General features: G+C 41.9%; 1 protein-coding gene across 1 annotated transcript in view; it reads left to right on the plus strand.

Annotated features, from left to right (window-relative positions):
- LOC118735184 (leucine carboxyl methyltransferase 1) overlaps positions 1–27679 on the plus strand; it is a gene marked incomplete at its 5' end in the record, with an annotated part of 207593 nt that continues 179914 nt past the window's right edge. The window contains 2 exon segments of the mRNA XM_036464826.1: positions 1–96; positions 192–440. Coding sequence (XP_036320719.1) covers positions 222–440 — 219 coding nt within the window.

A 27679-nucleotide genomic window follows, 5' to 3' on the forward strand; every position in this document is an offset into this window, starting at 1 on the left:
TGCTTAACGTGGTTACGAAGGACGGTGAGAATATAAGGCGAGAAAACCTAGAACCAAAAGGCAAAGGTGCATCGATATAGAAATTAAAAGTACAAGGTTTGTGGCTTTCATCCAAGTTATGTGTAGAAATGTACATGCATATGTACGAACTTGTTGCAATTGTTTAATTATTGGTTCACGTATGTATGCAGAGGTTAGCCGCAAAGAGCGTCACAATAGCCATGGAACCTCATTGCACATTTCATCCATGTGATGAAGCTGTGATTGCTACTAACGACGACGCTAGCGATTGTAAGCGATTTGCCGTTCGCTTGGGTTATTGGAAAGACGACTATATTGGATATTTTGTGCGCAATCAAGATCGAAAGGCACCTGAAATTAATCGCGGTTATTTTGCCCGAGTAAAAGGAGTTGAGATGTGTATAGAGAAGTTCCTCAAGGTAAGTGTCTAAAATCAGCTAGATTTTAATTTGAAAAGATACAGATATTAGTTGTGTTTTCGTATTCTCCAGCAAAAAATTACCAGTAACTTTCCAGTAACCAAATTTCGGAGAGTAAGCCAATATTTACTCCCAATGAGAGAAATATGCAAGAAAGTACGAAAACGCAAAACCAGCAAGAAGTTGCAAGTTTTATGAACAGCTGATTAATTTGTTATTTTCCGACGCAATTTTCTAAGAAAAATAGTATTTCCCATCTTAATATATATTTAAATAGGTTTATTTTGTCATTTGCAACTCTAAAAGCACCACAAAATTCTTTTGGTAGTGTGAATTGCATTCATTGCAGCATCATGCCATCAGCTGTTTTTCTTACTAGTAAAAATTTATCTAGTAAAAATCCAGTAAAACTTGCAAGTTTAGCTGTCATTTTTGCTCTCTCAATTCTCCCCTTTTGCTGGTTTCTTGCAAGTTTTTGCTTACGAAAACGCCTTCTACTAAAAACCAGTAAAATTAGTGCTGGATTTTACTGGATAGTGTGTACGCGAACAGAACTTTTTACATGCTTGGCCCGATTATAGCTGAAACAATACCGGCGTACAGCAAGCTTCCTCGAATTGGGCGAAGCTGTCGTTCACCGTTCGCCCAAGCGTCAGGGCTGCCAACCATACTTAGCAATGAAGTGCCATATTGAGCACAAAAAAGTGCCAAAATGTGCCAAATAGACAAAAAAAGGGTCAAAAAGGTGCCATTATTTTTAATTCTTCCCATTTAGCATTGATATTAGAAACACATTCTTAAAACAATAGTCCAATGCCGAAGTAAGATAAACCAGTTGTATACGCTATAAAAATTAGACAATTTTAGTTGAGAAAAATAAGTACACGCAAAGGATTTCACAAAAATGTATTTAAATATTACTATTTTGGAAAAGTGCCATTTTGGCACTTCGCGCCAAATTGAAAAATTAAGTGCCATTTGAAGTAAAATATGGCTCAAAATGGCACGGTTTGAGCCAAGTTTGCAGCCCTGCCCAGCGTTGCCGAAAGCTTTCTCTGAAAAATTGTGAATTTACCCATAAAAAAAGTTAAAATTTTATTTATCCCCCTATTATGAATTTTCATATGAAAGACGAAAGACGATAACGCTTGCAAGCGTGTCGTATAAATATAGATTTTGTATTATAGGCCCTTAATATCAGTTGCATTTGGCTATCGAAGATCGAAAGTGAAATTTGTATTATGCGCTATGCAAGCGTGTCGAAATTTTCGTTGAGTATCGAATTTTCTGTCAGAAAATTGTGAACAATTATGATTTTGCATTTGTTTTCTTACCTTTTGGCGGCTAGACACCAATTTGGAAAATTTTTTATTAATTTGATGCAGTTCTCCAGATGCTCCTGGCCAGTTTTCTAAGCTCTCATCCTCTGACGAATCGTTCAACCAGAACTCCGCTGTACTCATTTTTACCACGATTTTATAAACTCGCTTTCTTTTATATTTCGTTTTTGTTTGCACAAATTTGCATAAATATGTATAGGCACACTATTTATTTATTGCATCATGAACCACATTTCCTTCAACTTCAATTGTGTTTTATATAAATTCAAATTGATAAAACTCGCATAGAGGATACAGTAAGAAGGCAATTGACAGATGCTTCCAATCCTCTGGAGAAGAACTCGATAATGTAAGTAACTTAATAAGTTTTATTTGTTAATTATTAAAAACAATTCTTTAGATTCCAGAGAAACTTTCGACTTTTGTATGCTGTTACAACAACAACCGTTCCCACGACAGTCGGGTCTACGTAACCGGAACGACCCAGATAGATATATATCTGGCCAAGGACTGCCACCACTCCAGCAACACTCCCCAAAATCTCTTTGGGGAATTTGTATGCTGTTACAACAACAACAACTTTCGAAAGAAGCTGTTAAATATGTTCTAACAGAAGTAGAGAAGGAGCCAGGGATCATACCAACAGAGTGTTGCAACGAGGCGTTATTGGATTACCCCAACCTAAGGTTTCTACTGTGTTTATATGTACGCTCATATTCATTCCCATGACTCAGGTTTTACCCGACCAAGGGCTGTTGTTTCGGCGACCTAACAGCGCATAGATCGGCGATACCCTTCAATAATTTTTCGTCCATGGAGCAACTCCTTGCAGCCGGTTTGCTCCGCATCCTTCTTCTCCGGGTGGGCGTTGAGCCCAACCCCGGACCAGAAACATATTTCTGGTGTGTTTGCCAGAATCGATTCCATCCGAACACCACTTCGGTTAGGTGCAACTCATGCAACGGATGGAGTCACCCAAGAACCTGCTCTGGGCTTGGGTCTCACGGAGAGTGGGTCACAAGCTATGTGGCTCCCTGCTGCACAAGCCAACGCAAAATGCTCCCAACACTCGAAGAGCCTACACGGCTCCTAGGAGCTCCCCTGGGCAGCAGCAAACCTCCCAACGGACTCCAGAGCAAGATTGAGGAGTATTGTTGTCTTTATGGGTCGGCATGGCATATTGATAGCTGCGGTCCAAAAACGAAGTTGCAGAGCAACTCAACTCTGTTAGGTTGCGCCGCCTACAATGTGCTCCGTAAAGATCGCGAGCGGATTAGCGTTCATCATACAACACACAGTGCAGTATCGGCTTATCGAAGAAGACATCGACCCGAGGGACACCACCCTAGAATGTCAGGGCATAGCTGTCCAGTCAGGCGATGTCGAGCTCGAAATATTTAACGTCCACGATTGAGATAAATAGAGATTGTGTCGATCGCGGTACCTCTAATCCAGAGGTGGGCATTTTTTGATTTGTAATTGGGCTTCAAAATGCTGCTTGCTGCGACGTCGACACATGTATACTATCATCGTCTTCGTGCGTCTTACGATAATTGACGATTGACTGATGCTTCGCTGGTATTTCGGCAAAGCAAATCAAATCAGTTGCTGTTGAGAGTGTTCGGATGGACAAAGTTTTCTTAGTGGTAAATAAGCATGAAAAATTGTGGTACATTCCAAAACAATGTGGTACATTCAAATAAATAAATTTATAAATATGTTATATGCACTTATGGTCAGCTGATTAAGTTAAGTGACATTTTGACCAGCTTTGGCTAATTACATTTTTTGTTTATTTATTGTTTATCTTTTTTTTTGCTGACGGTGCTAGGCATTTTCTTCCATATAAAGAAATTGCCAATCATTAAAAACCAACACGATTTTTAGCGCTTGAAATTTGCACTTTTAGCTACTAAATTTTAATGGGCTATAAAACTGCATACCTAAAACTTTTCTAGAAATTCTAAATAAAAAGCCACAGCGACAGAATAAGATGCCTTTTTTTTAGAAATGATCTATCATTTTCTGATAGAGAATGATTTTCTGATAGACATTGATAATTTTCGTGTTGATGTATATTACTTTCACCAACCCTAAATTTAATAAAGAACGCTGCTTTTAATTCTAAAAGCTTCTTCGATCACCCTCTTTCACCTTTTTAAAATGACTATGACACAGTTTGTTTTGTCTTTTTAAACAAGACATAACATTGCGACTCATAACGCGAAAGCAAATCACGCATTGCGCATACCAATCCATGTTTTCTATGCAAAAAAAATGTATTTCCCATTCCTCCCGAAACATTTTATGTGTGCATTATTCGAATCTCAGTATATCCAGTAAACAAACTTAGCTATTTTTTTCACCAAGTTTGGTCCCCATAAAGGACTAGTGTTGCAAGCAACGCTTTTTCGGCAATTAGGGTGTTGTGCAGCTATTTATTGTGGTGAAAATTATTTAAGCACTGGAGAGATTTATTCACATGGAATTGGAGATAGGGCTGATAGATTTATTTTAAATAAATTGTGAATCTGCGACAATATCTTTTCAGCAGATGAATATACTTTTTAACCTTTCTCCCGAAAATTTACATACAGGCTCGAAAATATGTAAGTAACATTCAAATATCGTCGCTTGGATCGAAAATTGGCGGAAGCGTCATTTTGACAATTTGTGGTTTTTGGATATCTTCTTTAGTTTCCGAGTAATTGACTAAAATGTTTCCGGTTATTTGGTACAAATTGCGTTAGTATTGCTGTCGTACTAAACTAATCAAAATCTTTCAAATAGAGTTATCTGTTCTTCTTTAGTTTCCGACATATTCAGCTTTATCATGAGTTTCATTTTCTAGAACCGGGTCAATTTTTACTTTTCGTTTGCGTGTATTCACTACAGGTGGATGAAAAAACTGTTGGCGAAATTTGGTTCGGGCGAAACTCACGATTAGGCTGATTAGTAAAAAGTATCGTTAATTTATAAAAATTGTTATCACATTTGGGAGTATATCATTGAAACTGACTGCAAATTTTTTGACAAGTATCGTATTCGACAAAAATGTATTAAACTCATAAATGGTTGACACTAAACTAAAAAAATAAAACAATTTAAGAATTTCATGAACTAGTACATAGCATTCTCCGACACTTTGGAGAAAATCTGTAGTCTAGTTCCTGAGAAATTGCATTCCAAACTTCAATTGTGAGTTACCGAAAGTAACTTGTGACAATCTTTTATCCAGGCGACGATATAATATTTACCTAAAATATGCGTCTAAATAGATTATAATTGTCATTAATTTCGCAGTTGGAGTATATGCCAGACGAGTAACAGGTATACAAGTATACCTAAATTAGCGCTTGAGCTTGTATATTTATCTCTCTCTAACTCATTAATTCTATATACGTCAGCACCAACGCCCGACAAAGTTATGTCTGTATTTAATAATGGCCCTATGACAAAATATTCATGAAATGTATTCGTAGATTTTTATTTACTTTCATTTCATATATTAGTATTGAGATGAATGATTTTTACTAAATACCAGGAATAAATATTTAATAAAAAACTATTTCATTTAAGCTTAACCAACTTTTAGTTGCTCAGAGCTAATTTTGGAACGCTTCATGAAATATTTTCATAGACAGTAAATGCAACCCTGGGCGCATCATTAACGAGCTGAAAAACCAAACAAATAAAAAAATTCTATCTGAACCAATATTCCCAAAAATTATAAAGCAAAACAAAAGCCATTTTTCCAATTTATGCACTGTTATTTTTATTATTGCAATACAATTTCGCAGCTCTTCAAACATTTTCCACATTATGCTTTTAGGGCTAGTGGTTTCCGACCCCATTTGCTCGTTTTTTTTTCAGTTCTGAATTTAGGCTAGGCTTCATGGGAACTTACTGTGGGTGCAAACAGACCACATTTTGTAAATATGTACATATGTATACACTTCAACGGAATTGTGATATTTAATTTTGTTTTATAATGAAAAATGAATTTAATGTGCAATTTTTTAAGTTTACTAGATGTAAGACAACTTTTAATTTTCTTTATATATTGCATGCTTTAGTTTTAATTCCGTTTAAGTTAAGTTGTAAAGGTGAAAATAGGCCTCCTGGGCAACCGAGCACATTAAAAAAAAAATCGGTAACGCGCGTAAAAGCATACCTCACAAGTGGTGTGGAAAATGCAAGAACAAATATAAATGGAATAATTTTCGAAATTATGAAATGGTTATTGGTATTTCCCATCTCAAAGGGGATGATTAATTTGAACGTTATTTAAGCTGCCTTTATGTAAGCGTTTTGGCTAGTCGATATCTTAAGTAAATTTTCCAGTCGACAGAAATCGACCCGTGAAAAGGCAACTTCAGGAATTTTTTAATTTTCTTTTTTTTTTTTTTTGCTTGGGCGTCTTTTGAAGATGTGCCAAATTATATTGTCGCCTTAAATACAAAACAACAATTTCTTTAAGCCATCTTGTGCAGCAATTTGTTGATCTTATCCTCACGGCTACCGAAATCACCAACCTCAACGTAGTGATTAGCCTTCTTGCGCCAGCCTCGGGTTGATGTGTTGAGCTTGAATAGCAACAGGAAGTGGGGGGCTTTCTTGAAGTGAAGTGAATCAACGCACTGAATTTCGTGCGCTTCGCGAAATTTGCGTTCGATCACAAAGCAGAGATTGGGACACGCTTGACCATTCCACGTTTGTACATCAATTCACGAACTGATTTAAGATTTGGATAACCCCATATAGGGTTCGGCATACGTAGCATATTAATGGTTGCCTTGCTCAATTTGTTGAACACACCGTTTTAATGTGGCGAAGACAGAACTGTAAAACTACGCACTTTTTGTGCAACTTTGTTGATACCGCGGATGCGGATCACAAAAGCCAATTTGGATTTTTCAGGCCCGTCGAATTGGCCGCATTTCTTTGCCACACAGCGCTCCTCCATCTCACGGCGTCCATCACGGAGTTTTCTTGTTTGATATTTCTCAGCATGCACCAAGTTTTCACGTTTACGGAGTGCAATCACAGCAGAGCGCTTTAGTTTACGTTTGATCAGGGTAGCAATTTGCTGACCTGCTCTTGCTGAACTGCAGCTTCAACTCGGGGACAGGAGGCAGCTTCCTGGAAGGTTGTCTGCCCTTTGCTTGCGGTTTCTTACCGGCCGTGATGGCAGTCCTCTTAACTTGTTACTTAGCACGTTGAAAAGGCGAAAAAAAGTTCGCCAAATGTTTGGAGCACATCGTAAATGAGCCACTCGATATATAACATTTCTATAAACAATTTAATTAAATACTTGTTATACATAGATATGCAGCAACCATGCACTTACTTTCCCAAATTCCATCCTGCTTATCGGCATAATTTTCCAAATATGCCTGCTACTTCATTACTAATTACTCAATTTTCCAACTGCGCCTTCTTTGTTGGCTCGACATATCCTAAAAAGACATAAATTTACATTAAACAATAGAAATCGCAAAAATTAGCAAATAAAATACTCGCTTTGTTTTGTTTTGTTGTCAAATTTCTGAGAAATGTGAATTCACCACGATGCGATACAGAAAGAACAAGGACCAGGGATGTAATTTTAAGTAAACGTATTATTCAGGGGCAAGGCGCAGAGCGTTCGGGGCAGCAATATAAATTTGTATCAAATATTACATTAAACGGTGGTTCTAATACATTTTTTGATATTATTAACCAGAGTACATACATTATATGGTATTTCTTTCAAAAATTAATGTACTATATGAACTTTTTTTTCAAATATTTCTTAAGTTTCTTTCATGAGTGCTGAAAAGCAACCATGCGTGTAAGAAATTGTGTGCTACCTAAAATTTCTCATCTTTATCCCCATAAAGGACTTCACCACAGGTTTTTTACTGGATATACTGAGATTCGAATAGTTGCGCAGTGAAGTCTCAGCAGCAACTGATTTGATTTGCTTTCCCGAAGTGCTAGCAAAGCATCAGTCAATCGTCAATTATCGTAAGACGCACGAAGACAATCATATCATCCATATGTCGACCAGTGATCGGACTTAAAAAAAAATTTGTGTGGTAGAATCTGGAAAAAATGTGGTAGATTTCAAAAAAATGTAGTAGATCTTTGGTTTTGGATCAAACTTTGTACAAAAATTAAAAATATTTTGCAAGGTTTCACCAAAATTGCAAACATTTTAATTAGAATCTAAAAAAACTTAATTTTATTACAATAAAGTGCAAGATTGAAGTTGCTAAAAATTCCCTTGAGTTTTGGCAATTTTTTTCCTTGACCGTGTAGAGCAGTTCCTTCCATATCAAGATATTTTTTGAACATATTTTGCGGAGTGCTGCCAGCTTTTTTTTTATCACATCGTGATGTAGCGGACAAATGTGGCACATTCCAGAAACCGCTACTTGGGATTTGACAATTCTCAAGTAAAAGTAAACAACGCTTTAGAAACTTTAGATGCACTGAAATTTTCTAATACTTTCACAAAAATCGCCGTTTTTTAACATTTTCGCTATTAATTCTTTTTTATAAATCATATATTTTGCAATTTAGCACAATAAAACCATGTTTCCTGTCGAAAAATTGAATATTAAGAAAATTTACTATTTTACGGTTTATTTTATCCTCCAATTCTGCCTGGTTGTTGTTGTTGTAGCAGCAGTGCTCAACCCCCCAGATTTGTCATGTATCGTCGTCTTCATCCTCCGACTCTGTAAGCCTGAGGCCGAGAAAGCGGGCTGCGTCGATAGGCGCGGTCCAGAGCGCTTCTGGTGTCAGGGTCGTAGGGTTGGAGGTGCACGTGAAGAGGTGCTGGGTGTCGTGGGGACCTTGCCCACATGCAGGGCATGTGTTTGCCACTTGTGTGTTCAGCCGGGAGAGGTAGCAGTTAAGTCGGTGACACCACCCAGAACGGAGTTGTGCTAGGGTGCACCTGGTCTCTCTCGGCAGCTCTATTTCCTCTGAATCTATGGGCGGCGGTCGACCGCCCAAGACGATGTTGTCATTGCGCGTACTGAGGCTCGTTCTGACCGCATCGCTGTGTAGGCTGTTGAGCGCCGCTCTGTATGTTGCTGCGTCGAATGGATGGTCTACGTACGGCTCAATGTCTGCCTTCCAGTCGTGCAGGTGTCGTCTCACGTGTCGTGGGGGCGGTTCGTTACGAAGCAAGGCATTGTTGGGGTGATTCCCTCGGTGACAGCCTACGAGGTATTGCTTCGACAGCATGGTGTTGTGCTCTTTCACCGCCAGCATCTGGCTTTCTTCATGGAGGTGATGCTCGGACGACATGAGATGACAACCTGTGGCCGTACGTAGAGCTGCATTCTGGCAGGTTTGGAGGTTCCTCCATTGGGTGTCGCTTGTCCCCGCCGTCCACACTGGTGCCGCGTAGTTAGCCACTGACCGGCCAATTGCCTTGTAGGTCGCGAGCAGAGTTTCTTTATTGGCTCCCCAGGTGCTGCCGGCTAGCGATTTGAGGACTTTGTTCCTGGCTCGGAGTTTGTTGCATGTGGCTGTGGCGTGCGCGGAGAAGGAGAAGAGGCTATCGAACGTCACTCCTAGGATTTTAGGGTGATTAGTCGTCGGTATTTTGGCGCCATCGACGAAGACGTTCAGTTCTAGCCCCACCTCCTTGGTCCAGGTTGTAAAAAGTGTGGCGCTGGATTTTGCGGCGGAGATTTGGAGGCTCCTTGCAGTGAAGAAATTGGAAAGATCGGTGAGATAGTCGGTTATTTGTTCGCAAAGTCTGTCTATGTTGGGGCCAGTTGCCATTATTGTGCAGTCATCGGCGTAGCTTACCAAGTTTACTCCTGATGGCGGCGGAGGGAGTTTGGCCATGTAAAGATTAAACAGTTTCGGGGAGAGTACGCCGCCTTGGGGACCCCCTGTTTAATTCTACGCGGCTTAGACTTAGCGTTTCGGAATTCGACCGATGACTGACGACCACACAAATAGCTGGTTATCCACCGTTTCATCCGAGCTGGAAGCGACGAGTCCAGGATGTCTTGGCAGAGGGTCGCGTGGTTCACCGTGTCGAAAGCCTTCGACAGGTCCACAGCGACTAGGACCGTCCTATCACAGGGTCGACGTTGGTTTAGACCCTCGCTAATCTGTGTGGTAATGGTGTTTAATGCTGTCGTCGTGCTGTGCATTTTCCGGAATCCATGTTGGTGTTCGGCTAGCTTCAGATGCTTCGTCAGGCTGGGGAGGAGTAGTGCTTCCATGGTTTTTGCCACTGGGGATAGGAGGGAGATGGGTCTGTACGAGTCTCCTGCGTCCGCCTTCTTCCCTGGCTTAAGGAGGGGAATGATCCTACCCATTTTCCACATCTCGGGGATGATCAGGGTGGACAGTGACAAGTTGAAAGCGGCGGTCATATACTCGACCCCCGCAGGTCCTAGCTTTTTCAGCATCTGCATGGAAATTCCGTCTGGGCCTAACGCCTTCGATGACTTGGCGTGGTTGACAGCTGCCTGCGTCTCTTCGGTGGTGAAGCACAGTGGTGTGTCTCGGGGGCGGAGTTTGTGTGCTTTACGTAGCACGCTGCGGCGGGTTTTGTCTCTCTCTGGGTGTGCAATGAATTGCCGGCTAAAGAAGCACGCGCACGACCGCGGATCCGACGTGGTGGTGGTGCCGAAGGTGAGAGCGACATTGTCCCTACGCTTCGTCGGATTGGAGAGGGACTTGACTGTGGACCACAGTTTGCTGGCTCCGCTTGAGAGATTGCAGGTTTTTAAATGCTCATTCCATTTGTTCCGCTTGTGTTCGTTGACCAGGTTTCTAATGTCCCTATTGAGATCTCTTATACGGGGATCCCCTGGATTAGCCTGGCGGATTCGATCACGCTTGTCTGCGAGTCCCGCCGCTTCAGTGGGGAATCCTGGGCGGATTTTGGCGATCCGGCCGGCTGGTATGAAACGAGCGGCTGCTGCGTTGATGATCCTGCGGATATTGCGCTCTGCTACGCGCGCGCATGATGGTAGAGGAAGAGCATTGAATTTGCGATCTGTGAATTCCGTGAAACCGTCCCAGTTCGCCTTCCGTGTGTTCATGAATGTCCGGTTCTCGGATTTTATAAAATCCCTTGGCTGGTCTATGGCGACTACTATGGGCAGGTGGTCTGATGCGAGCGTGAGCACTGGTTGCCATCCAATGCAGTTTATCAGACCCCCGCTTGCTATAGTTATATCTGGCGAGCTATAGCAGTCACCCGCGACCCTGGTGGGGGCATCATCATTCACAGTGCAGATCGTGGAGTCGTCAATTTGCTCAGCGAGCATTGTACCCCGCTGGTCATTGCCCAGATTGGAGTGCCAGAGTTCGTGGTGCGCATTGAAGTCGCCTAGCACTACCCGGTTCACACCCTCTAATAGCGCACTTATGTTAGGGTGGTATCCAGCTGAGCAACTGGTGGCGAGTGGTATGTATACATTGACGATCTCCAGCTCCGTATCCCCCGACTTGATGGCCAAGCCTTGACATTCAATGAATGTATCGTTGGTGTCAGTTCGAGGGGTAATGAGCCGGTATTGAACCGCGTTATGCAATATGAAGGCAATGCCGCCTCCGGCGCCACGGGGGCGGTCTCTTCGGAGTACGTTGAACTCGTCCTGGCTCTGAAGGCTCGAGCCAGAGTGGAGTTTGGTCTCCTGGATCGCCGCGACTGAGATTTTATGCCTTCTCATGAAACCGACTATCTCAGCGATCTTACTTTGTAGTCCGTTGCAATTGAACTGCAACAGCTTGATGGATTGTGGCCTTATAATGTGGTATAATGGTTGTGCCTGAGGTGCCTGTAGGGCCTGACGTGCTGGTCCCCGACCGGGTGGGTTAGCCGCAGGTGTCGCGACCGGTGGTGGGATTGGTGCTTGCGTCAGCGTGTGTGTTGTTGGTGGAGTTGGCACGGGGTGTTGTGGTGCGGCTGGGCAACAGGCTGCAATGAAGCCAGTACTCCATTCTCGGTGGTGCGTTAGGCCTGAGCAGCGCTTCAGGTGGCACCAATTGTTGCATGCGTTGCACCTAACCGATGTTGTGTTGCGCCTTATCAGGTTGGTGCAAACGCTGCAGAACCATCTGTCCTGGGTGGATGTCCTGTGTTGCATGCTTGTAGCTGGTCCACTGGTTGATGGTTGGGCGGGTGTTGGTTGTGTGGAGTTACAGGTTTGTTGGTTGTTGCAGCACGATGCAACAAAATTGTTACTCCACTCCCTGTGGTGCCGAAGTCCTGAGCATGCCTTTAGATGGCACCAAGCGTTGCAGCGGTTGCAGCGGACAGAAGTTGAGGAGTGGTGTATGTTGCGGTGGCAAACACTACAGATCCAGGGCCCGGGATTTTGTTCTATGCCGGCGCGGACCAGTAGTATACGGAGCAGACTTGCCGGTGGGTCATGCTCCCATGGCAAAAAATTTGGGGGGTTGCTGCTGTGGTGATTGTCCTTGGTCGGAGTGAGTTCTCCGAGTCAATCCGGTACGTAGAACCGACCATCTTGGGATTCTGTCTGGTGTTAGTGTTTAGTGTTGGACAATTTATGCTCTTAAAATTAAGAAAATTATATCGGTCAAAAATAAAACTACTCAAAAACGCGAATATGTGGTAGATTTCAGACCTTGTGTGGTAGATGCTCAAAAAAGTGGCAGATCTACCACAATGTGGTAAAAGTCCGACCACTGGTGTCGACGTCGCAGCAAGCAATGTTGTTTTCTGCTGTAGAAAATACCCATTCATTAATGCGCAAATGAACAAATAAAAAAAAAAAGAAGTTTCAGAATCTGCAAGTTTTTTAGCTTACGGTGGTAGAAGTAGTAGAAATGTAATTTAGCAAAAAAAAGTGTTACCTATACCTACGGTGACCATCCGTTCTGTTTTTTGCAGGACCGTACTGTTATTTAAAGGTCTGTCCTGCGTAGTTTTTCAAAACAGAAAACCCCCAAAATGTACTGTATTTTTCCAAGTGTCCTGCCTTTGTCCCGCATTTTCTTCGATATTTTAAAATTAACTTTTCCTAATCGAAATAAAAGCAGTGTCGATAACTAATTGATAACTACATAAGGGTATGCTGGTTTTGAAGGTTCAACTAGTCAATGCGTTATAAATACTGTACGGTTATGGACAATAGATGACGAGAAATTGAAGACCAGCTTCAAATATATCGATAACACTGTTCTACAAATTTTGTGGTAATCGCTTAAGAAAAAAAATATTTTCCAAGCCAATTTTCTTTTCAAACAAGCGTTTTCGTAATTTTTTCGAAAAACGTGTTTTTGGTACATTTCGGACCTATTCGTCAATATCTCATGAAAAAATTATCCGATCAACATAAGCGACCTACAGTCCTCTTACAAAAATATATTACTTTGCCAATTTCGAAGAAAATTATTAGTGTTACAAGCGACCAAAATCGAAAAATTGAAATTACAATCATTTTCTTTTTACAGTAAATGAAAATCTGATGAGAAATTTAGATGTTACGGAACACAACCTGCACAAAAAATATATATTATTGCAAAGAGCCCATCAATACCTTTCGAACTGTTAGTCGTTTCATGAAACATTGAGGAATAATTGAAAAAGTACTAAAAATACGTTTTTCGAACAAATCTCGAAAACACTTCTTTGAAACCATGGGTATTTTTTTCGTGTTCAACGACCCAAAGTTTGCTTAAAAAATTTGCTTTACAGAGGTTCATATTTCGTGTAAAGTAATACGTAATATGCCTTATTATAATTTTGTAAATATTCATTACTAAAGGATTAATACCAATGAAGCAAATGTGATTTATGTTAAAAGTTTAAAATTGGATTAATAATTAAGAAATATACACTCTTGGTTATTTGAATAGCGCATCCTTTTAATGGGCCGTACGAATAAAAACTAAGCGATTGCCTTTTCTTAAAATTGTATACCTTTTACTCCAATTTTGTTTGAATAAATTGAGTATAAGGTCTGAAATTTCAAGAAAAAGCAATTGCTTATTTTTATTCATACAGCTCAATACTTAGTGGGTGCAGTTTTCCTTCTGTTTGTTTAATATTCATTAACTTTTTATAAAAATATAGCATATTCTACGTCTACATCCCATTTAAAAAATTTTTGAAAATTAAAAAAAAAAATAATCATAGGGGCGACAATTTTTTTTTGTTGACGGTGCTGCGCATTTTCTTCCATATAAAAATTTTGTCAAGCATACTTTGTATGGTAGAAAATCAAAAAAAGGGTGCGCTATTCAAATGACGAAGAATGTATATATGTAGTATATTTTTATACTACGCAATTATATGTAGGTTAATTTTTTGAAAAATTGTCCTGCATTTTCGAAATATATTTATGGTCACCGTACCTATACCACAAATGTGGGAACATCCGAGCACTGGCTCTTCAGCAAAACTTTGCTGCTTCGCACACAAGCGCATGTGTATGTGATAGTGTGAGTGCCCACCTCTGCTCTAATCCGCTCTTTGTGATTTTGACAGAATCAGCTGTGTGCGTGACGTCTTCTTGGGTCGGTGTTATGCAGACAAACTTTTGTTTGCCAAATTAAATGGCGGCTGCTTAGTTTGCTCGGAGGCGGTTATGTCGAGTTTGGCACAGGGTTGCACGTTCATTATGGTTTTCATGGCTATTGCCAACACGAAATGAGAATTTCAGATGTACATAACGCGCACAATTAATATATATTTTTATGATACCGTATAGGCTATTAACTGTGCCCTAATCTTTGAAGCTCCTACAGCATAAATTCAGTTCTCTGGCTTTCGGTATCACGCCAATTTTTGTGTATAGCAACAATTGTCTAAAATTTTTGTATATGACAACACCGAATTTGCCGCAGTTTGAGCAAACAAATTAGTTTGCTGTGAGAGTCGCCAAACTCGCTCTCTCAGAGTTTGCTGCAACAACAATTGCACGCAGTTTACCAAACAAAATTTCTGCATAACACCGACCTTGGTGCAATTGTTCATTGTGAGCATACGAAAAAACCAAATAACAATTTTAATATTTGTGCGTTAATTTTTCTGCGTGGTTTTAAACAATTATTGGGACATTACAAAGCAAAATGAAGTATTCAGTGGTAAAGTGAAAACAAAAGGAAAGCGTGCGATATAAGTTGCCTACGGACGCAAACCTGGTGAAAAAGTGGAAGAATTTCTGCCGAGGAGGTGCATTAAACACCAAATCGAACTATGTGTGCATGAAGCACTTTACTAGTGAATATATTGAAAATACAGTTCGAAATGGGTAGCATAACGCCTTAGGTTTTGCAAAACCTGGTGCGGTGCTTACCATTTACGAAGAAAATCTGGGGGATTCCTAGCGTGCGGTAAGAGCTCAGCACAGGGAAAACAAAAGAATTGTCAGCAAGTTACTTGAGCAGAGTGAAATTGCCGTTGCCACTGTAGGTAACAATTTGCATTCATATAAATGTGGGAATGGCCTTCCCGTTTCTTCATCTTCTTGAACAAAACGCGGTTATTTAATTTAATAAATTAATATTACTACTGTTTATTTAACAAAACGCACATATTACAATTAAACAACTTAACACTAGCAGAACATTGTTCTGCGCTTGATGGCGGCTGACAATGCAATGCCCAGTTGTTGTTGTTGTAGCGGCTACAACAACCCCGCCCAGATCGGTTGGTATCTCAGTCGTTGTCGTCGAGTTCCACTAACGGCAGCCCCAAGAAGCGAGCAGCCGGTCGGTCCGTCCACAGGGACAGCGCCGTTAGGGTTGTGGGGTTTTCTGGGCATGCGAAGAGATGTTTCGAGTCGTGAGGGGTCCCTCCTCATGCTGGACATTTATTCGGCACATCCGCATTTAGCCTACTCAGGTAAGAGTTCAGCCTGCTGCAGTAGCCAGAGCGAAGTTGGGCTATTGTTGTTCTTAGCTCCCAAGGCAGATGGAGCTCCGTCGCGTCAATGTCCGGTGTTTGTGTGCCTAGAACGGCATTCACAGGTCTAGAGTCTACATAACTCGAGACTGAGGCCCTGTGAATGCCGTTCAGGGCCTGTCGGTATGCTGAGGGGTCCAGAGGCTGCTTAATGAACCTCTGGACTTCGTCCGTCAGTTCATATAGATGCCTCCTGACGTGTTTAGGCGAGGGCTCCTCTGCAAGCAGCTGTCTGTTTGGGTGGCCGCATCTGTGGATCTCAACCAGAAACTGCTTGCAGAGCATTATGTTATGCTCCCTAATTGGGAGCATTTTCGCCTCGTCATGGAGGTGGTGTTCGGGTGACATCAGGAGGCATCCGGTCGCTGTCCTGAGTGCGGTGTTTTGTGCTGTCTGTAGCTTCATCCACTGCGTCCTACTAGTCCCCGGCGACCACACTGGTGCTGCGTAATTTAAAACCGGCCGGCCTATTGCCTTGTGTGTTGCCAGCAACGTTTCTTTGTCTTTTCCCCAGGTACTGCCGGCTAGCGACTTGAGGACTTTGTTGCGGTTCTGTACTTTGTTGACAATAGTGGTTGCGCGCGCAAAGAAGGAGAGCAGGCTGTTGAATGTTACTCCGAGTATTTCGGCGGTAGCCTGACCTCCTTCGTCCAGGTGGTGAACAAGGTCGCAGAGGATTTCGTAGGGGAGAGGGCTAGACACTTTGCAGTGAAGAAGCGAGAAAGATCGGAGAGATACCCGTTTACTTTCGAACACAGGTCATCAATTCCATTCCCTGTTGTTGTTGTTGTTGTAGCAGCATACAAGTTCCCCATAGAGTTTTGGGGAGTGTTGCTGGAGTGACAGTCCTTGGCCAGATATAAATCTGGGTAGTTCCGGTTACGTAGACCCGACTGTCGTGGGAACGAATTCCATTCCCTCCCTCCCTCTGGTGGTTGAGGGAGCTTTGAAATATAAAAGTTAAACAGTAGCGGGGATAGGACACCACCCTGTGGAACCTCCTGTTTGATTTTCCTAAGTTTGCTCGATTTGTCTCTAAACATTACCGACGACTGTCGACCACTCAGATAATTTGCCGACCACCGTTTGAGCCTCTGTGGGTGAGAGGAAGCCTCTACGTCTTCTAGTAGCGTGGAATGGCTGACAGTGTCAAAAGCCTTTGACAGGTCCAACGCTACTAGAATCGTTCTCTCACAGGGACGGTTACGGTTAAGGCCACGAGTTATCTGAGTGTTTATGGCGTTAAGTGCTGTTGTTGTACTGTGCACTTTACGGAAACCATGCTGATGCTTCGCTGGGGTCAGGTGGTTCGTGAAATACGGGAGCAGCAGGGCCTCAAGTGTCTTCGCTACCGGGGAAAGGAGCGTTATCGGTCGATACGAATCTCCTTTGTTGGCAGGTTTCCCCGGTTTGAGGAGTGGGACCACTCTCCCCACTTTCCAGATGTCTGGGATGATGAGAGTGGCTATAGACAAATTGAGGACCTCCGTTAGGTACGCTACTCCCACAGGACCCAAATTTTTCAGCATCAGCATGCATATTCCGTCGGGACCCATGGCTTTGGAGGCTTTCGCCTTCCCGATGGCCACCTGAACTTCACCGCAAGTGAAAGCAAGGGGGGCACAATTTGTTGGCAGTTTGTGCAGCCTTCTGGTCACTTGACGCTTGGTTTTGTCCACCGGAGGATGCAGTATGAACTGCCGCGGACTGCTCGCGCATCGCTCCGGGTCCGACGAGGCATGGTCGCCGAAAGAAATTTCGACTCTGTCGTCGTGCTTCGTCGGATTGGACAGTGACCTCACGGTTGACCAAAGCTTACTCACACCAGAGGTGAAGTTGCAGGCCTTCATATGTTCTTCCCACTTCTTCCGCTTATGTACGTTCACTAGTTGCCGAATCTCCGATTTGAGATCCCTGATACGGGGATCACTGGGATCGGCCTGACGAAGGCTGTCACGATCACCGGCTAGGACAGCCGCTTCAGCAGGGAAATTTGGACGTGGGTCAGTGATGCATCCTGCCGGTACGAGGCGGGTTGCAGCAGCAGTGACAGCCATGCGGAACTTACGTTCACCAAGGTGGACGTCGGTTGGTGTGGGGAGAGCAGCGAGGGTGTTTTCAGTAAATTCCGCGAAGCCTTTCCAATCAGCTTTGGAGAAGTTGATATATGTTCGGTGCTCCACGGAAGCAAAGTCGGTTGGTTTATCGATCGAGATGACTATGGGCAGATGGTCTGATGCCAAAGTCAGCATAGGTCGCCATGATATGCTGTTTATCAGACCAGCGCTGACTATTGTTAAGTCTGGCGAGCTGCAACAGCTGCCCATAATCCTGGTGGGTGCGTCGTCGTTCATTGTGCAGAACGTCGAATCGTCTATCTGCTCAGCCAAATAGGTTCCCCTACGATCGTTTGACAGGCTTAAGTGCCAAAGATCGTGGTGCGCATTAAGGTCACCTACTACCATTCGGTTTTCACCTCTGAGGAGCGCACCTATATCAGGGTGATATACGGCCGGGCAGCAGGTGACAGGGGGTATGTAAACGTTGAATATTTCGAGCTCAACATCGCCTGACCGGATAGCAATGCCCTGACATTCTAGGGTGGTATCCCTGCGGTCGATGTCTGCTTCGATAAGACGATACTGCACGGTGTGATGCGTGATGAACGCTAAGCCACCACCATTATCTCGCTCGCGATCTCGACGGTGCACGTTGTACCCGGCACAATTCAGCAATGTTGAATCGCTGTGCAGCTTCGTCTCTTGGATCGCAGCTATCAGTATACCATGCCTTCCCATAAAGACGGTTATCTCCTCGGTCTTGCTCTGAAGCCCGTTGCAGTGAAATTGAAGGAGCTTCATGTGGTTCGGGAGACGTGTGGTAATGCGGGGTGTGAGTGATGTGTGTGGCAGTGACGCCATTGGCTGTGTGCGCTGCTGAGGTGGTTGCCGCCCTGTGGTGATGGTGGGTGGCGTCGTAGTTGAAGTTTGCGACCATGCTGCGCAACACGGGCCCTCGAAGTTCCTCGTTCAATCTCGCGTGGTGCGCAGACCTGAACATGCCCTATAGTGGCAGCAGCCAAGGCAGGTGTTGCACTTGACTGATGTCACATTACGGAATATCCTGGTCTGACATACTGTGCAGATTGTAGGAGGAACCAAGAGTTGTTGGCGGCGGCGTGTGGGTGGTAGTGCGGTTGTGTGTGTTCTGTGGTCTGTCGCGGTTGTGGTGTGGTCTATTGTTTTGTTATGTTGTTGTGCTGTGGTGTTTGAGTGGAACTGCTCAGGTGGACTGGGGTTAGCCCTGGAGGCTGCTCTGTTTGAGCAGCAGGGGGTCACATACGATGTGGTCCTATGGACGAACAACTTCTGAGACACTTCGCCGACCTAAGCGGGGTTAGATCGCCGAAACAACAGCCCTTGGTCGGGTAAAACCCGAGTCATTCCGGTACGTAGAACCGGCTGTCATGGGAATGGCAATGCCCAGTCTGATCTGTTCGTGTAGTTCTCTTCCCTATCGCCTTTCGTTAAATAGTTAGATAAGTTAGATTCCTCTATTCGTTATGTAGGGCTGCATTTCTATGTTACTAACTCTGAATGGCCAATTAGTCCTAGCATCGTTAGTACTGTCCGTAAACTAATCCCACATTCGGCCATCCTGCGTTTCATTCTGCCTCGAATGAGAAATACTACTCTTATTTTAATTTTGCATATTTTGTGAACTTCTCTATTTCAGCCCTTCTCACTCTTCATCATTTGCTTAATGGCGTTTCTGATCCTTTATCTAGCTTTCAACAAAACCTAATTTCTTTTTAAAATCAATCATCTAAAAACTTCTTGCTCTTCAATCGATATTGGCTTCATCCTTGTATGGAATTACCAATCTCTTTATACTCTTCACTTGTACTAGGTCTCAAACAGTCATAAAAATGTATCACTCTCTGCTTCTTGTCAACTGCATCCAGTCTCTACTGTAGCTCAAGAGAATCAGCTTCTAACTTTAGTGCCTCCTCTATGCCTACCACCAGACATAAAACTTCAATTATGGCTCCCTAGTAGCAACAGAATGCACGCTCACACTCTCGTTGTCCACTTTTACCATAGTCCGCAACATCTCACCGTGCCTACGCAGCCTATTAGTTACACCGGACGCACGCTCACGTCCTCGAGGACATTACTGCTAACGCCTTCCACACATCGATGTGTTCACACGACCCTCTCGTCGCCTCACCACTCTCTATAGGGTTCTCACGCCATTTGCGTTTGACATTGAATCTACAGATTCCTCAACGTGCTTTACTGCACCAACTTACGAGATTATTTCCCCGGCCCTCCAGCCGCAACTCACTGCTGCACCTAGTGATAGAACTTTTTAGAAAAGTATCGATACTAGTACTCATTTATAATACTTCAAAAAATAATCGATGCCAGTACTCATATTTGGAAAAAAGTATCGATAATACTCGTACTTGCAAGTATTTTTAGGGCAAACGCGAAAAGTTAACAAAAATCAGATTGCTTTGTTTACATATACAGATTTATGACCTCTTTCTTTTTGTAAATTGAGTAGACATTGCTTTTAATAGCTGAAGTCTGATCTAACAAGCATTTCTAACGGAGTTTTTGAAAAGAACTTGCAATAAGTTAAAAAGCGTAAAACAAAAGTTTATAGCAAAAGGCTTATTTGAAGCTTTAAAAAGCAACTAAAGCCATTGCCTAAAAGAAAGAAAGCTCCATTTCACAAAAATTTTCCTCGAAAGCGGGCTGGATTTCAAATTTAAAACCCAGGTAGAATACATTGGAAAACGAAGGCTCCGTTATTCTGGAGAGCTGCCAAGTTATCGAGCCGAAGACCACCCTCCTAACCCATTCCTTACACCGGCACACAAAAATTGGTGTGTGCTTTTAACCAGACCCACTTGCCGCCACATATTTCGACCCACTGAATCCGAATCCGAGGTCCGTTTGACCCGTCCTTGCCATTTTTTGCAATTAAATCCAAATTTAGGAGGTGTACTAGTCAAATGGACCTCAATACATGTCGATATGTGGGTCTGGTTAAAAGCAAAGACCACTTTTTTTGTGTGGGCAAGGTATGGCAAGAGATCCGTTTTCCAATTATTTAAGAAGTTTTAACCGAGCCAAATGTTCACATGACTGCTACCTCTTCTTCTGTGTTGTATAAAAATTTCATAGCGATTACCAGTAGCTCACCAGAACAAAATATATATTAATTTTTCGGTTTTTTGAGTTATGACAGTATTGAAGTAAATGAACGTTATGCCCATATGTTATGTAATTGAAAAAAAAATTACCTAAACAAGTTTTTAAAACGTCGATACTTTTTGGTATTCGCGATATTTACTCAGTACTTGTCACAGAGTATCGAGTCCTCGATACTACTCAGTACTCATGAAAAGTATCGATATTCTGTACTCGGTACTCGTATCGTTCTATCACTAGCTGTACCTCTACTGATCTCTTTCCGTTGCTACACTGACTGCACAACCTTAACAATCTTTGTTGGCAATTATCAAGCCAGTACCGTTCAAATCTTTGCATATTTCGAACAATGATGCTTTTTAACCTCATCTCTCATAAATACTCACTCTACTTTGTATAAAATAATTCTCAACTCAAAGTCAACTTACTTGGCCAAAAAATGTTTAATGACATTTGTTACACCTTCCTTAATTTAACACTAAACATTTATCACTGCAACTCACAAAGTCTTCTAATTAGTCACGGTCTAACAAGAATTCTCAAGGTCCACTTTTTAAAATTCAGTGCCAATTACACTCTTACTTTAAATAATTTACATAACAAGCTCGAATGATATCAATAATTGACAATTATGTTAAATTTAAAATAATTTAATTGGACCGCTGATTTAACATTATACTTTTCTCTTTAAAAAACCTTTTCGTACCGCATACCAACATATATATTTTAATTAAACTTTCTATATTTTGCTTTTAAAATTACTGAAACTATTCACCTGTGCATAGAACAAAGGTTAAAGCAAATGCATAAAAATTGTGAAAGCTAACACTCTAATGGAATTTCATTTTTACTTATTCTGCAATCAGCGTGTCACTCTAGTGTTGCTTGCTGCCTCCCACGCCGCCGTCCTTTGGTTTTTAGTCTTCCTTCTTTTTATAAAAATGTACTGTACAAGGCTTTATGTTTGTCAAGCCCAGTGGTGCCGCTAGACGTACCGTTTCGCTGCTTTGAGGTACCGCTTCGCTGCTCTAAATCAGCGCCGCTGCTTTAACTAGCGCGCCGATGCTCGCCCTCCGCTGCCCTGACTTCGCTGCTGTGAACTACCGCAATTTCGGTTGATGCCGACGGCGTCGTCACTTAGCGGTTTACTGTACCGCAAGCACAAATTCTTGCCCACCTCGGCAAAGCGGTAAAAGACACGTCTTTATGGCCACACAATACACTTTACTTACGTGCGTATGTGCCATTGTCGTTTCCTCGCTGGCTAGCGTGCTGAAAATTTGATGATTTTCCACGCTTGCAAATCGGCTACTTTACCCTGCTGAAATTGTGGCTGCTTTTAAATTTTTTATGCGCACGCTGCTTTTCGCAAAAATGTCTGCTAAGCACGTTGCTTCTCCCCGTTGAAAAACTGCTACTGTACGCATGCTTGTTTTTTCACGCCAACTTTAGAGCACCGTAATGTCAGCTGCCTCTGGCCAACCCGACTTTGCTGTCGCCGCCTAGCTGTTTTGCACACGCTTTTTCACAAAATTTTAATTTACACACAATTCCTAGAGTGGATTCGTATCTCACTCTGACACCAATTGTAGGAATGGCCTTCCCGTTTCTTCATCTTCTTGAACAAAACGCGGTTATTTAATTTAATAACTTAATATTAATAGATTGGCGCTTACACATATGTTAATATTACATACTGTTTATTTAACCAAACGCACATATTACAATTAAACAACTTAACACTAGCAGAACATTGTTCTGCGCTTGATGGCGGCTGACAATGCAATGCCCAGTCTGATCTGTTCGTGTAGTTCTCTTCTCTATCGCCTTTCGTTAAATAGTTCGATAAGTTAGATTCCTCTATTTCCATGTTACTAACTCTGAATGGCCAATCAGTCCTAGCATCGTAAGTACTGTCCGTAAACTAATCCCACATAAAGTTATATAAAGCTATGGAGTCAACAGCTGTGGAGTTACCGTCCACAAATATATGCATGGCTTTTTACAAAGGCGAGTCCAAAAATTCACTTTGCTACATTCCTTTTGGTCTACATGAAATTGCAAACACTGTTAATACATCCATTTTTCCATGTGCTAAAAATCGTGCTTACCGAAAGGGCTACATGTCCAAAATTATTGCTACGTGTTCCTAATTAATCAATCTTTGTATATTTATTGATTCCTGCAAAATTGGGCCATGTAATATTAAAACTAAGAAATTAGTCTGCATTGTTTTTATATTTTTCTATGCGTTTTGGCATTTCTCTCGCAATTGCACCAAGATGACGTCGCGCAAAAATTACGCTCAAAAATCCTCTCTCATCGGCGCAATCTTGTATTCTATCATTCTTGTTTAACGTCTGTATACCCCCTGTCACCTGCTGCCCGGCAGGATATCACCCTGACATAGGTGCGCTACTCAGAGGTGAAAACCGAATGGTAGTAGGTGACTTCAACGCGCACCACGATCTCTGGCTGAAGCCTGGCCAATGATCGTAGGGGAAATCTCTTGGCTGAGCAGATAGACGATTCGACATTCTGCACCATGAACGACGACGCTCCCACCAGGATTGCGGGTAGCTGCAGCAGCTCGCCAGACCTTACAATTGCTAGCGCGGGTCTGATCAATAGCATATCATGGCGACCTATGCTAACACTAGCATCAGACCACCGAACCTACACCAACTTTAACAAAGCTTATTGGACGGCTTCGCAGAAGTTACCGAGAGCAGCTTCGCCGCCCTTTCCATACCCACAAACGTATATGCTGGCGAACGCCAGTTCCGCAGGGTAGTCACTGCCGCAGCGGCTCGCTTCATACCGTCCGGACGTATCGCGGAAGTCCGCCCAAATTTCCCGGCCGAAGCAGCTGTACTAGAAAATGAGCGTGACCACCTATGCCAGGTCGATCCCGGAGCCCTCGCCTGAGGGACCTTAATTTGGAGATTCGGCAACTAGTAAATCAGCCCAAACGGAAAAAGTGGGAGGAGCACTTGGAGGCCTGTAACTTCACATCTGGTGTGAGTAAGCTCTGGTCAACCGTGGGGTCCTTGTCTAACCCAACGAAGCGTGATGACAGAGTGGAAATCTCATTCGAAGGTGGCACTTCGTCGGACCCGAAGAAATGCGCAACCTACTTCAGTAGGCAATTCACACTGCATCCTTCTGTAGATAGGGCCAAACGTCGAGTGACTAGGAGGCTGCACAAGCTGCCAAAAAACAATGCACCACTTGTTTTCACCAGCTGTGAAGTGAAAGGGGCGAAAGCCTCCAAAGCCATTGGACCCGACGGAGTCTGTATGTTGGTGCTGAAACATTTGGGGCCTACGGAAGTATATTACCTAACGGAGGTCCTCAACCTGTCAATGGCCACTCTCATCATTCCTGATGTGTGGAAATCAGGGAGAGTGGTCCCACTGCTGAAACCGGGGAAGCCCGCCAACAAAGGAGACTTATCGCCCGATAACGCTCCTTTCCCCGGTCGCGAAGACACTAGAGGCCCTGCTACTCCCATACTTCACGTGCCACCTGACCCCAACGAAGCACCAGCACGGATTCCGTAAAGTGCACAGAACAACAACAGCGCTTAACGCCATAAATACCCAAATAACTCGTTGCCTAAATCGAAACCGCCCCTGTGAGAAAACGGGTTTGTAGGGTAATTTACCTATATGTTTTTATACTTGTTTAAATTCTTTATGTTCAGTTTATGGTTCAATGAATTTGTTTGTCATCAAAAAGAAAATTTTTGATTATTCAATAAATAAACTTTCTACAAAACAAACAAGAAGGAATCTGCCGAGAGGTCAATACTGCTGCGCGACATCGGGCACGACTCTGACGGGCGAGTAGACAATCATGAGAGTCTCACTAAGCACAGACGTGACATCATGCAGTCTGCTATGCAATTGAAGAGGCAAAAACAATTAATGTCTGTATTCTCAATTCGCGGCGATGTCTATGTACGAGTTCGTCCCAACAGCAATGCAGTGCAAGTATCCAGCACTGAAGTTCTTCGTCGGATTGCAGCGACTGTTTCGTGAGCGTTAATTTGTGTCAGCCAATATATATGATATGTTTCTTATGTTTTTAATATTAGTAATTAAGTATATTAAGTATGTTTATATTTTTTTTATCTCTCCAATTCCTCTCTTTCTGGTGACTCTTCTTACATAAGTGACATAAAATCTGCCTACAACCATGTAGTCTATTTGTGGTATATTGGAGTACTTACAAAAGTGCTCCTCTGTCATGCTGTAGCGGACCAACTCGTGTCTCTGCGCCAGCTTATTGTTTGTTACCCGATAACTGCTCGTGTTTTAACGAAATGTGATTGAAGTTGAGCATTTGAAAGCACATTTGCATGTCTGGCTGTAGCTGAACGTGTAGAGATGCTCGCTGTTAGTTGTGAGCTCCCAGCATGTTCGGGTTCAAATGCCGTCAGAGGCAATATGTAATTTTTAATTTTTGTCTTGGGTTTTATTAATTTCGAAAAAGCATATGAGAAGTGAAGAACAAAAGCGTGTACAAACGAAAAAATATAACAACAATGCCATTGTTAATATGTTGGAGTAGTTTTGTGCTACTCTGATGTAATGCAGGGATGGAGTATATGGTCCTGCCCTAGGACATCGCAATGTTAATTGGACCATATTTTTTATATGAATTGTGGTTAATTTTGGAGTACTCCTTGGTCCTTCGGGAGTACTCTTTACATGCATGCATGGAGTAGTCGCGATTTTTGCAGGGAATTGACGATTGACTGATGCTTCGCTGGTATTTCGGCAGTGTTGCCAACTTTTGATTTTCAAAAAGCACCAAAAACTTGGAAAAAAGCGTTTTACCACACAAAAAGCACCAAATTGTTTTGAATCAATGGATGCTTTTTTCATAACAGTTTGTATGTATTTAACAAAAACAAAAAAGAATGCGTACATAAATCCTTAAACAAACCTTTTCGCTCATAACGATTGAAAAGCTATACATGCTATAATGACTCATGCTTACGACGTAATACCGAAGTACTGCACATTAAAACTGATATATCTCAATAAAGAAAAATCTAATCCCAACAAACGAAAATCATGCCCTAAGTAGAAATGAGCAAAAAAATTGATGTTTTCGTTATATAACCTCAAATATCGCCAAAAACCGTGAGTTTGGCACTTTGAGGTTGGATATCTCAAAATTCTAGTGCTAGAGCAATTGTGCGGCCAGATTTGGCACCAAGAAACGATGTGTTTTACCCAGGTGGTACAAAAATAAAAATTTTTACAAATAATTAGAAAAGAAGAAAAGAAATACTTAACTTACTCGCATATCTACTAGCATTTTCAAGGCTAGAAATTAGAATAGAATTGAACAAGGTGGGTTTGCAAGTTCAGCTTTTTATCAATCATGGTTGTATTTAAGTGCATTTAAATTTGTAGATTTGTGTAAATTCAGTGCTGCTACAGCTTTAAATATTTAAAAATTATTTCAGATCTTAACTATATCGGTGTAATTTTAGTTCAGAAAAAAAGCACTAAAGAAGGCACTATGCACTAAATAATTTTTTTAGGCGTTTTAATTTTCAAAAAGCACTAAATCTAGTGCTTAAAGCACCAAGTTGGCAGCTATGTATTTCGGCAAAGCAAATCAAATCAGTTGCTGTTGAGAGTGTTCGGACGAAAAGTTTTCTAGTGGTAAATAAGCATGAAAAATTGTGGTACATTCCAAATCAATGTGGTAGATTCAAATAAATAAATCTATAAATATGTTATATGCACTTATAGTCAGCTGATTAAGTTAAGAGACATTTTGACCAATTTGGCTATTTATATTTTTTGTTTATTTAATGTTTATCTTTTTTTTTGTGCTGACGGTACTAGGCATTTTCTTCCATATAAAAAAAAATTGCCAATCATTAAAAATCAAGGCGATTTCTTAGCGCTTGAAATTTGAACTTTGAGCTACTAAATTCTAATGGGCTATAAAACTGCATACCTAAAACTTTTCTAGAAATTCTAAATAAAAAGCCAAATCGACAGGAAAAGATGCTTTTAGAAATGATCTATCATTTTCTGATAGATATTGATAATTTTCGTGTTGATATATATTACTTTCACCAACCATAAATTTAATATAGAACGCTGCTTTAAATTCTAGCAGCTTCAGTGCTCGATCACACTCTTTCACCTTTTCAAAATCTATGACACAGTTTGTAATGTCTTTTTAAACAAGACATAACAATGCGACTGATAACGCGATAGCAGGTCACGCATTGCGCACACCCATCCATGTTTTCTATACAAAAAAATGTATTTCCCATTCTTCCCGAAACATTTTATGTGTGTATTATTCGAATAGTTGTGCAGTAGAGCTGGGATACTATAGTATCGCTAGTAGAAAACTGTCGCCACTATCGATAGTTTTTGAAAACTATAGTATCGATGTTTTCTACTATCGTTTCGAAAACTATCGAGTGGCGGTGCTATCGATAGTATCCCAGCTCTATTGTGCAGTGAAGTCTCAGCAGCAACTGATTTGATCTGCTTTGCCGACGTGCTAGCAAAGCATCAGTCAATCGTCGATTATCGTAAGACGCACGAATACGATCATATCATACATGTGTCGACGTCGCAGCAGCAATGTTGTGTTTTGTTGTAGAAAATGCCCTTTCATTAAAGCGCAAACAAACAAATTAAAAATAAATAATATAAAAAAAACTTTTTAATATACAACGCTTTTATAAATGGACTAAAAAGTAGAAAATAATACTTCTCAGTCCCATAG

The sequence above is a fragment of the Rhagoletis pomonella genome, unplaced genomic scaffold, assembly GCF_013731165.1.
Source record: "Rhagoletis pomonella isolate Grant_MI unplaced genomic scaffold, Rhpom_1.0 Rhpom_scaffold_00003, whole genome shotgun sequence".
Classification (NCBI taxonomy): Eukaryota; Metazoa; Arthropoda; class Insecta; order Diptera; family Tephritidae; genus Rhagoletis; species Rhagoletis pomonella.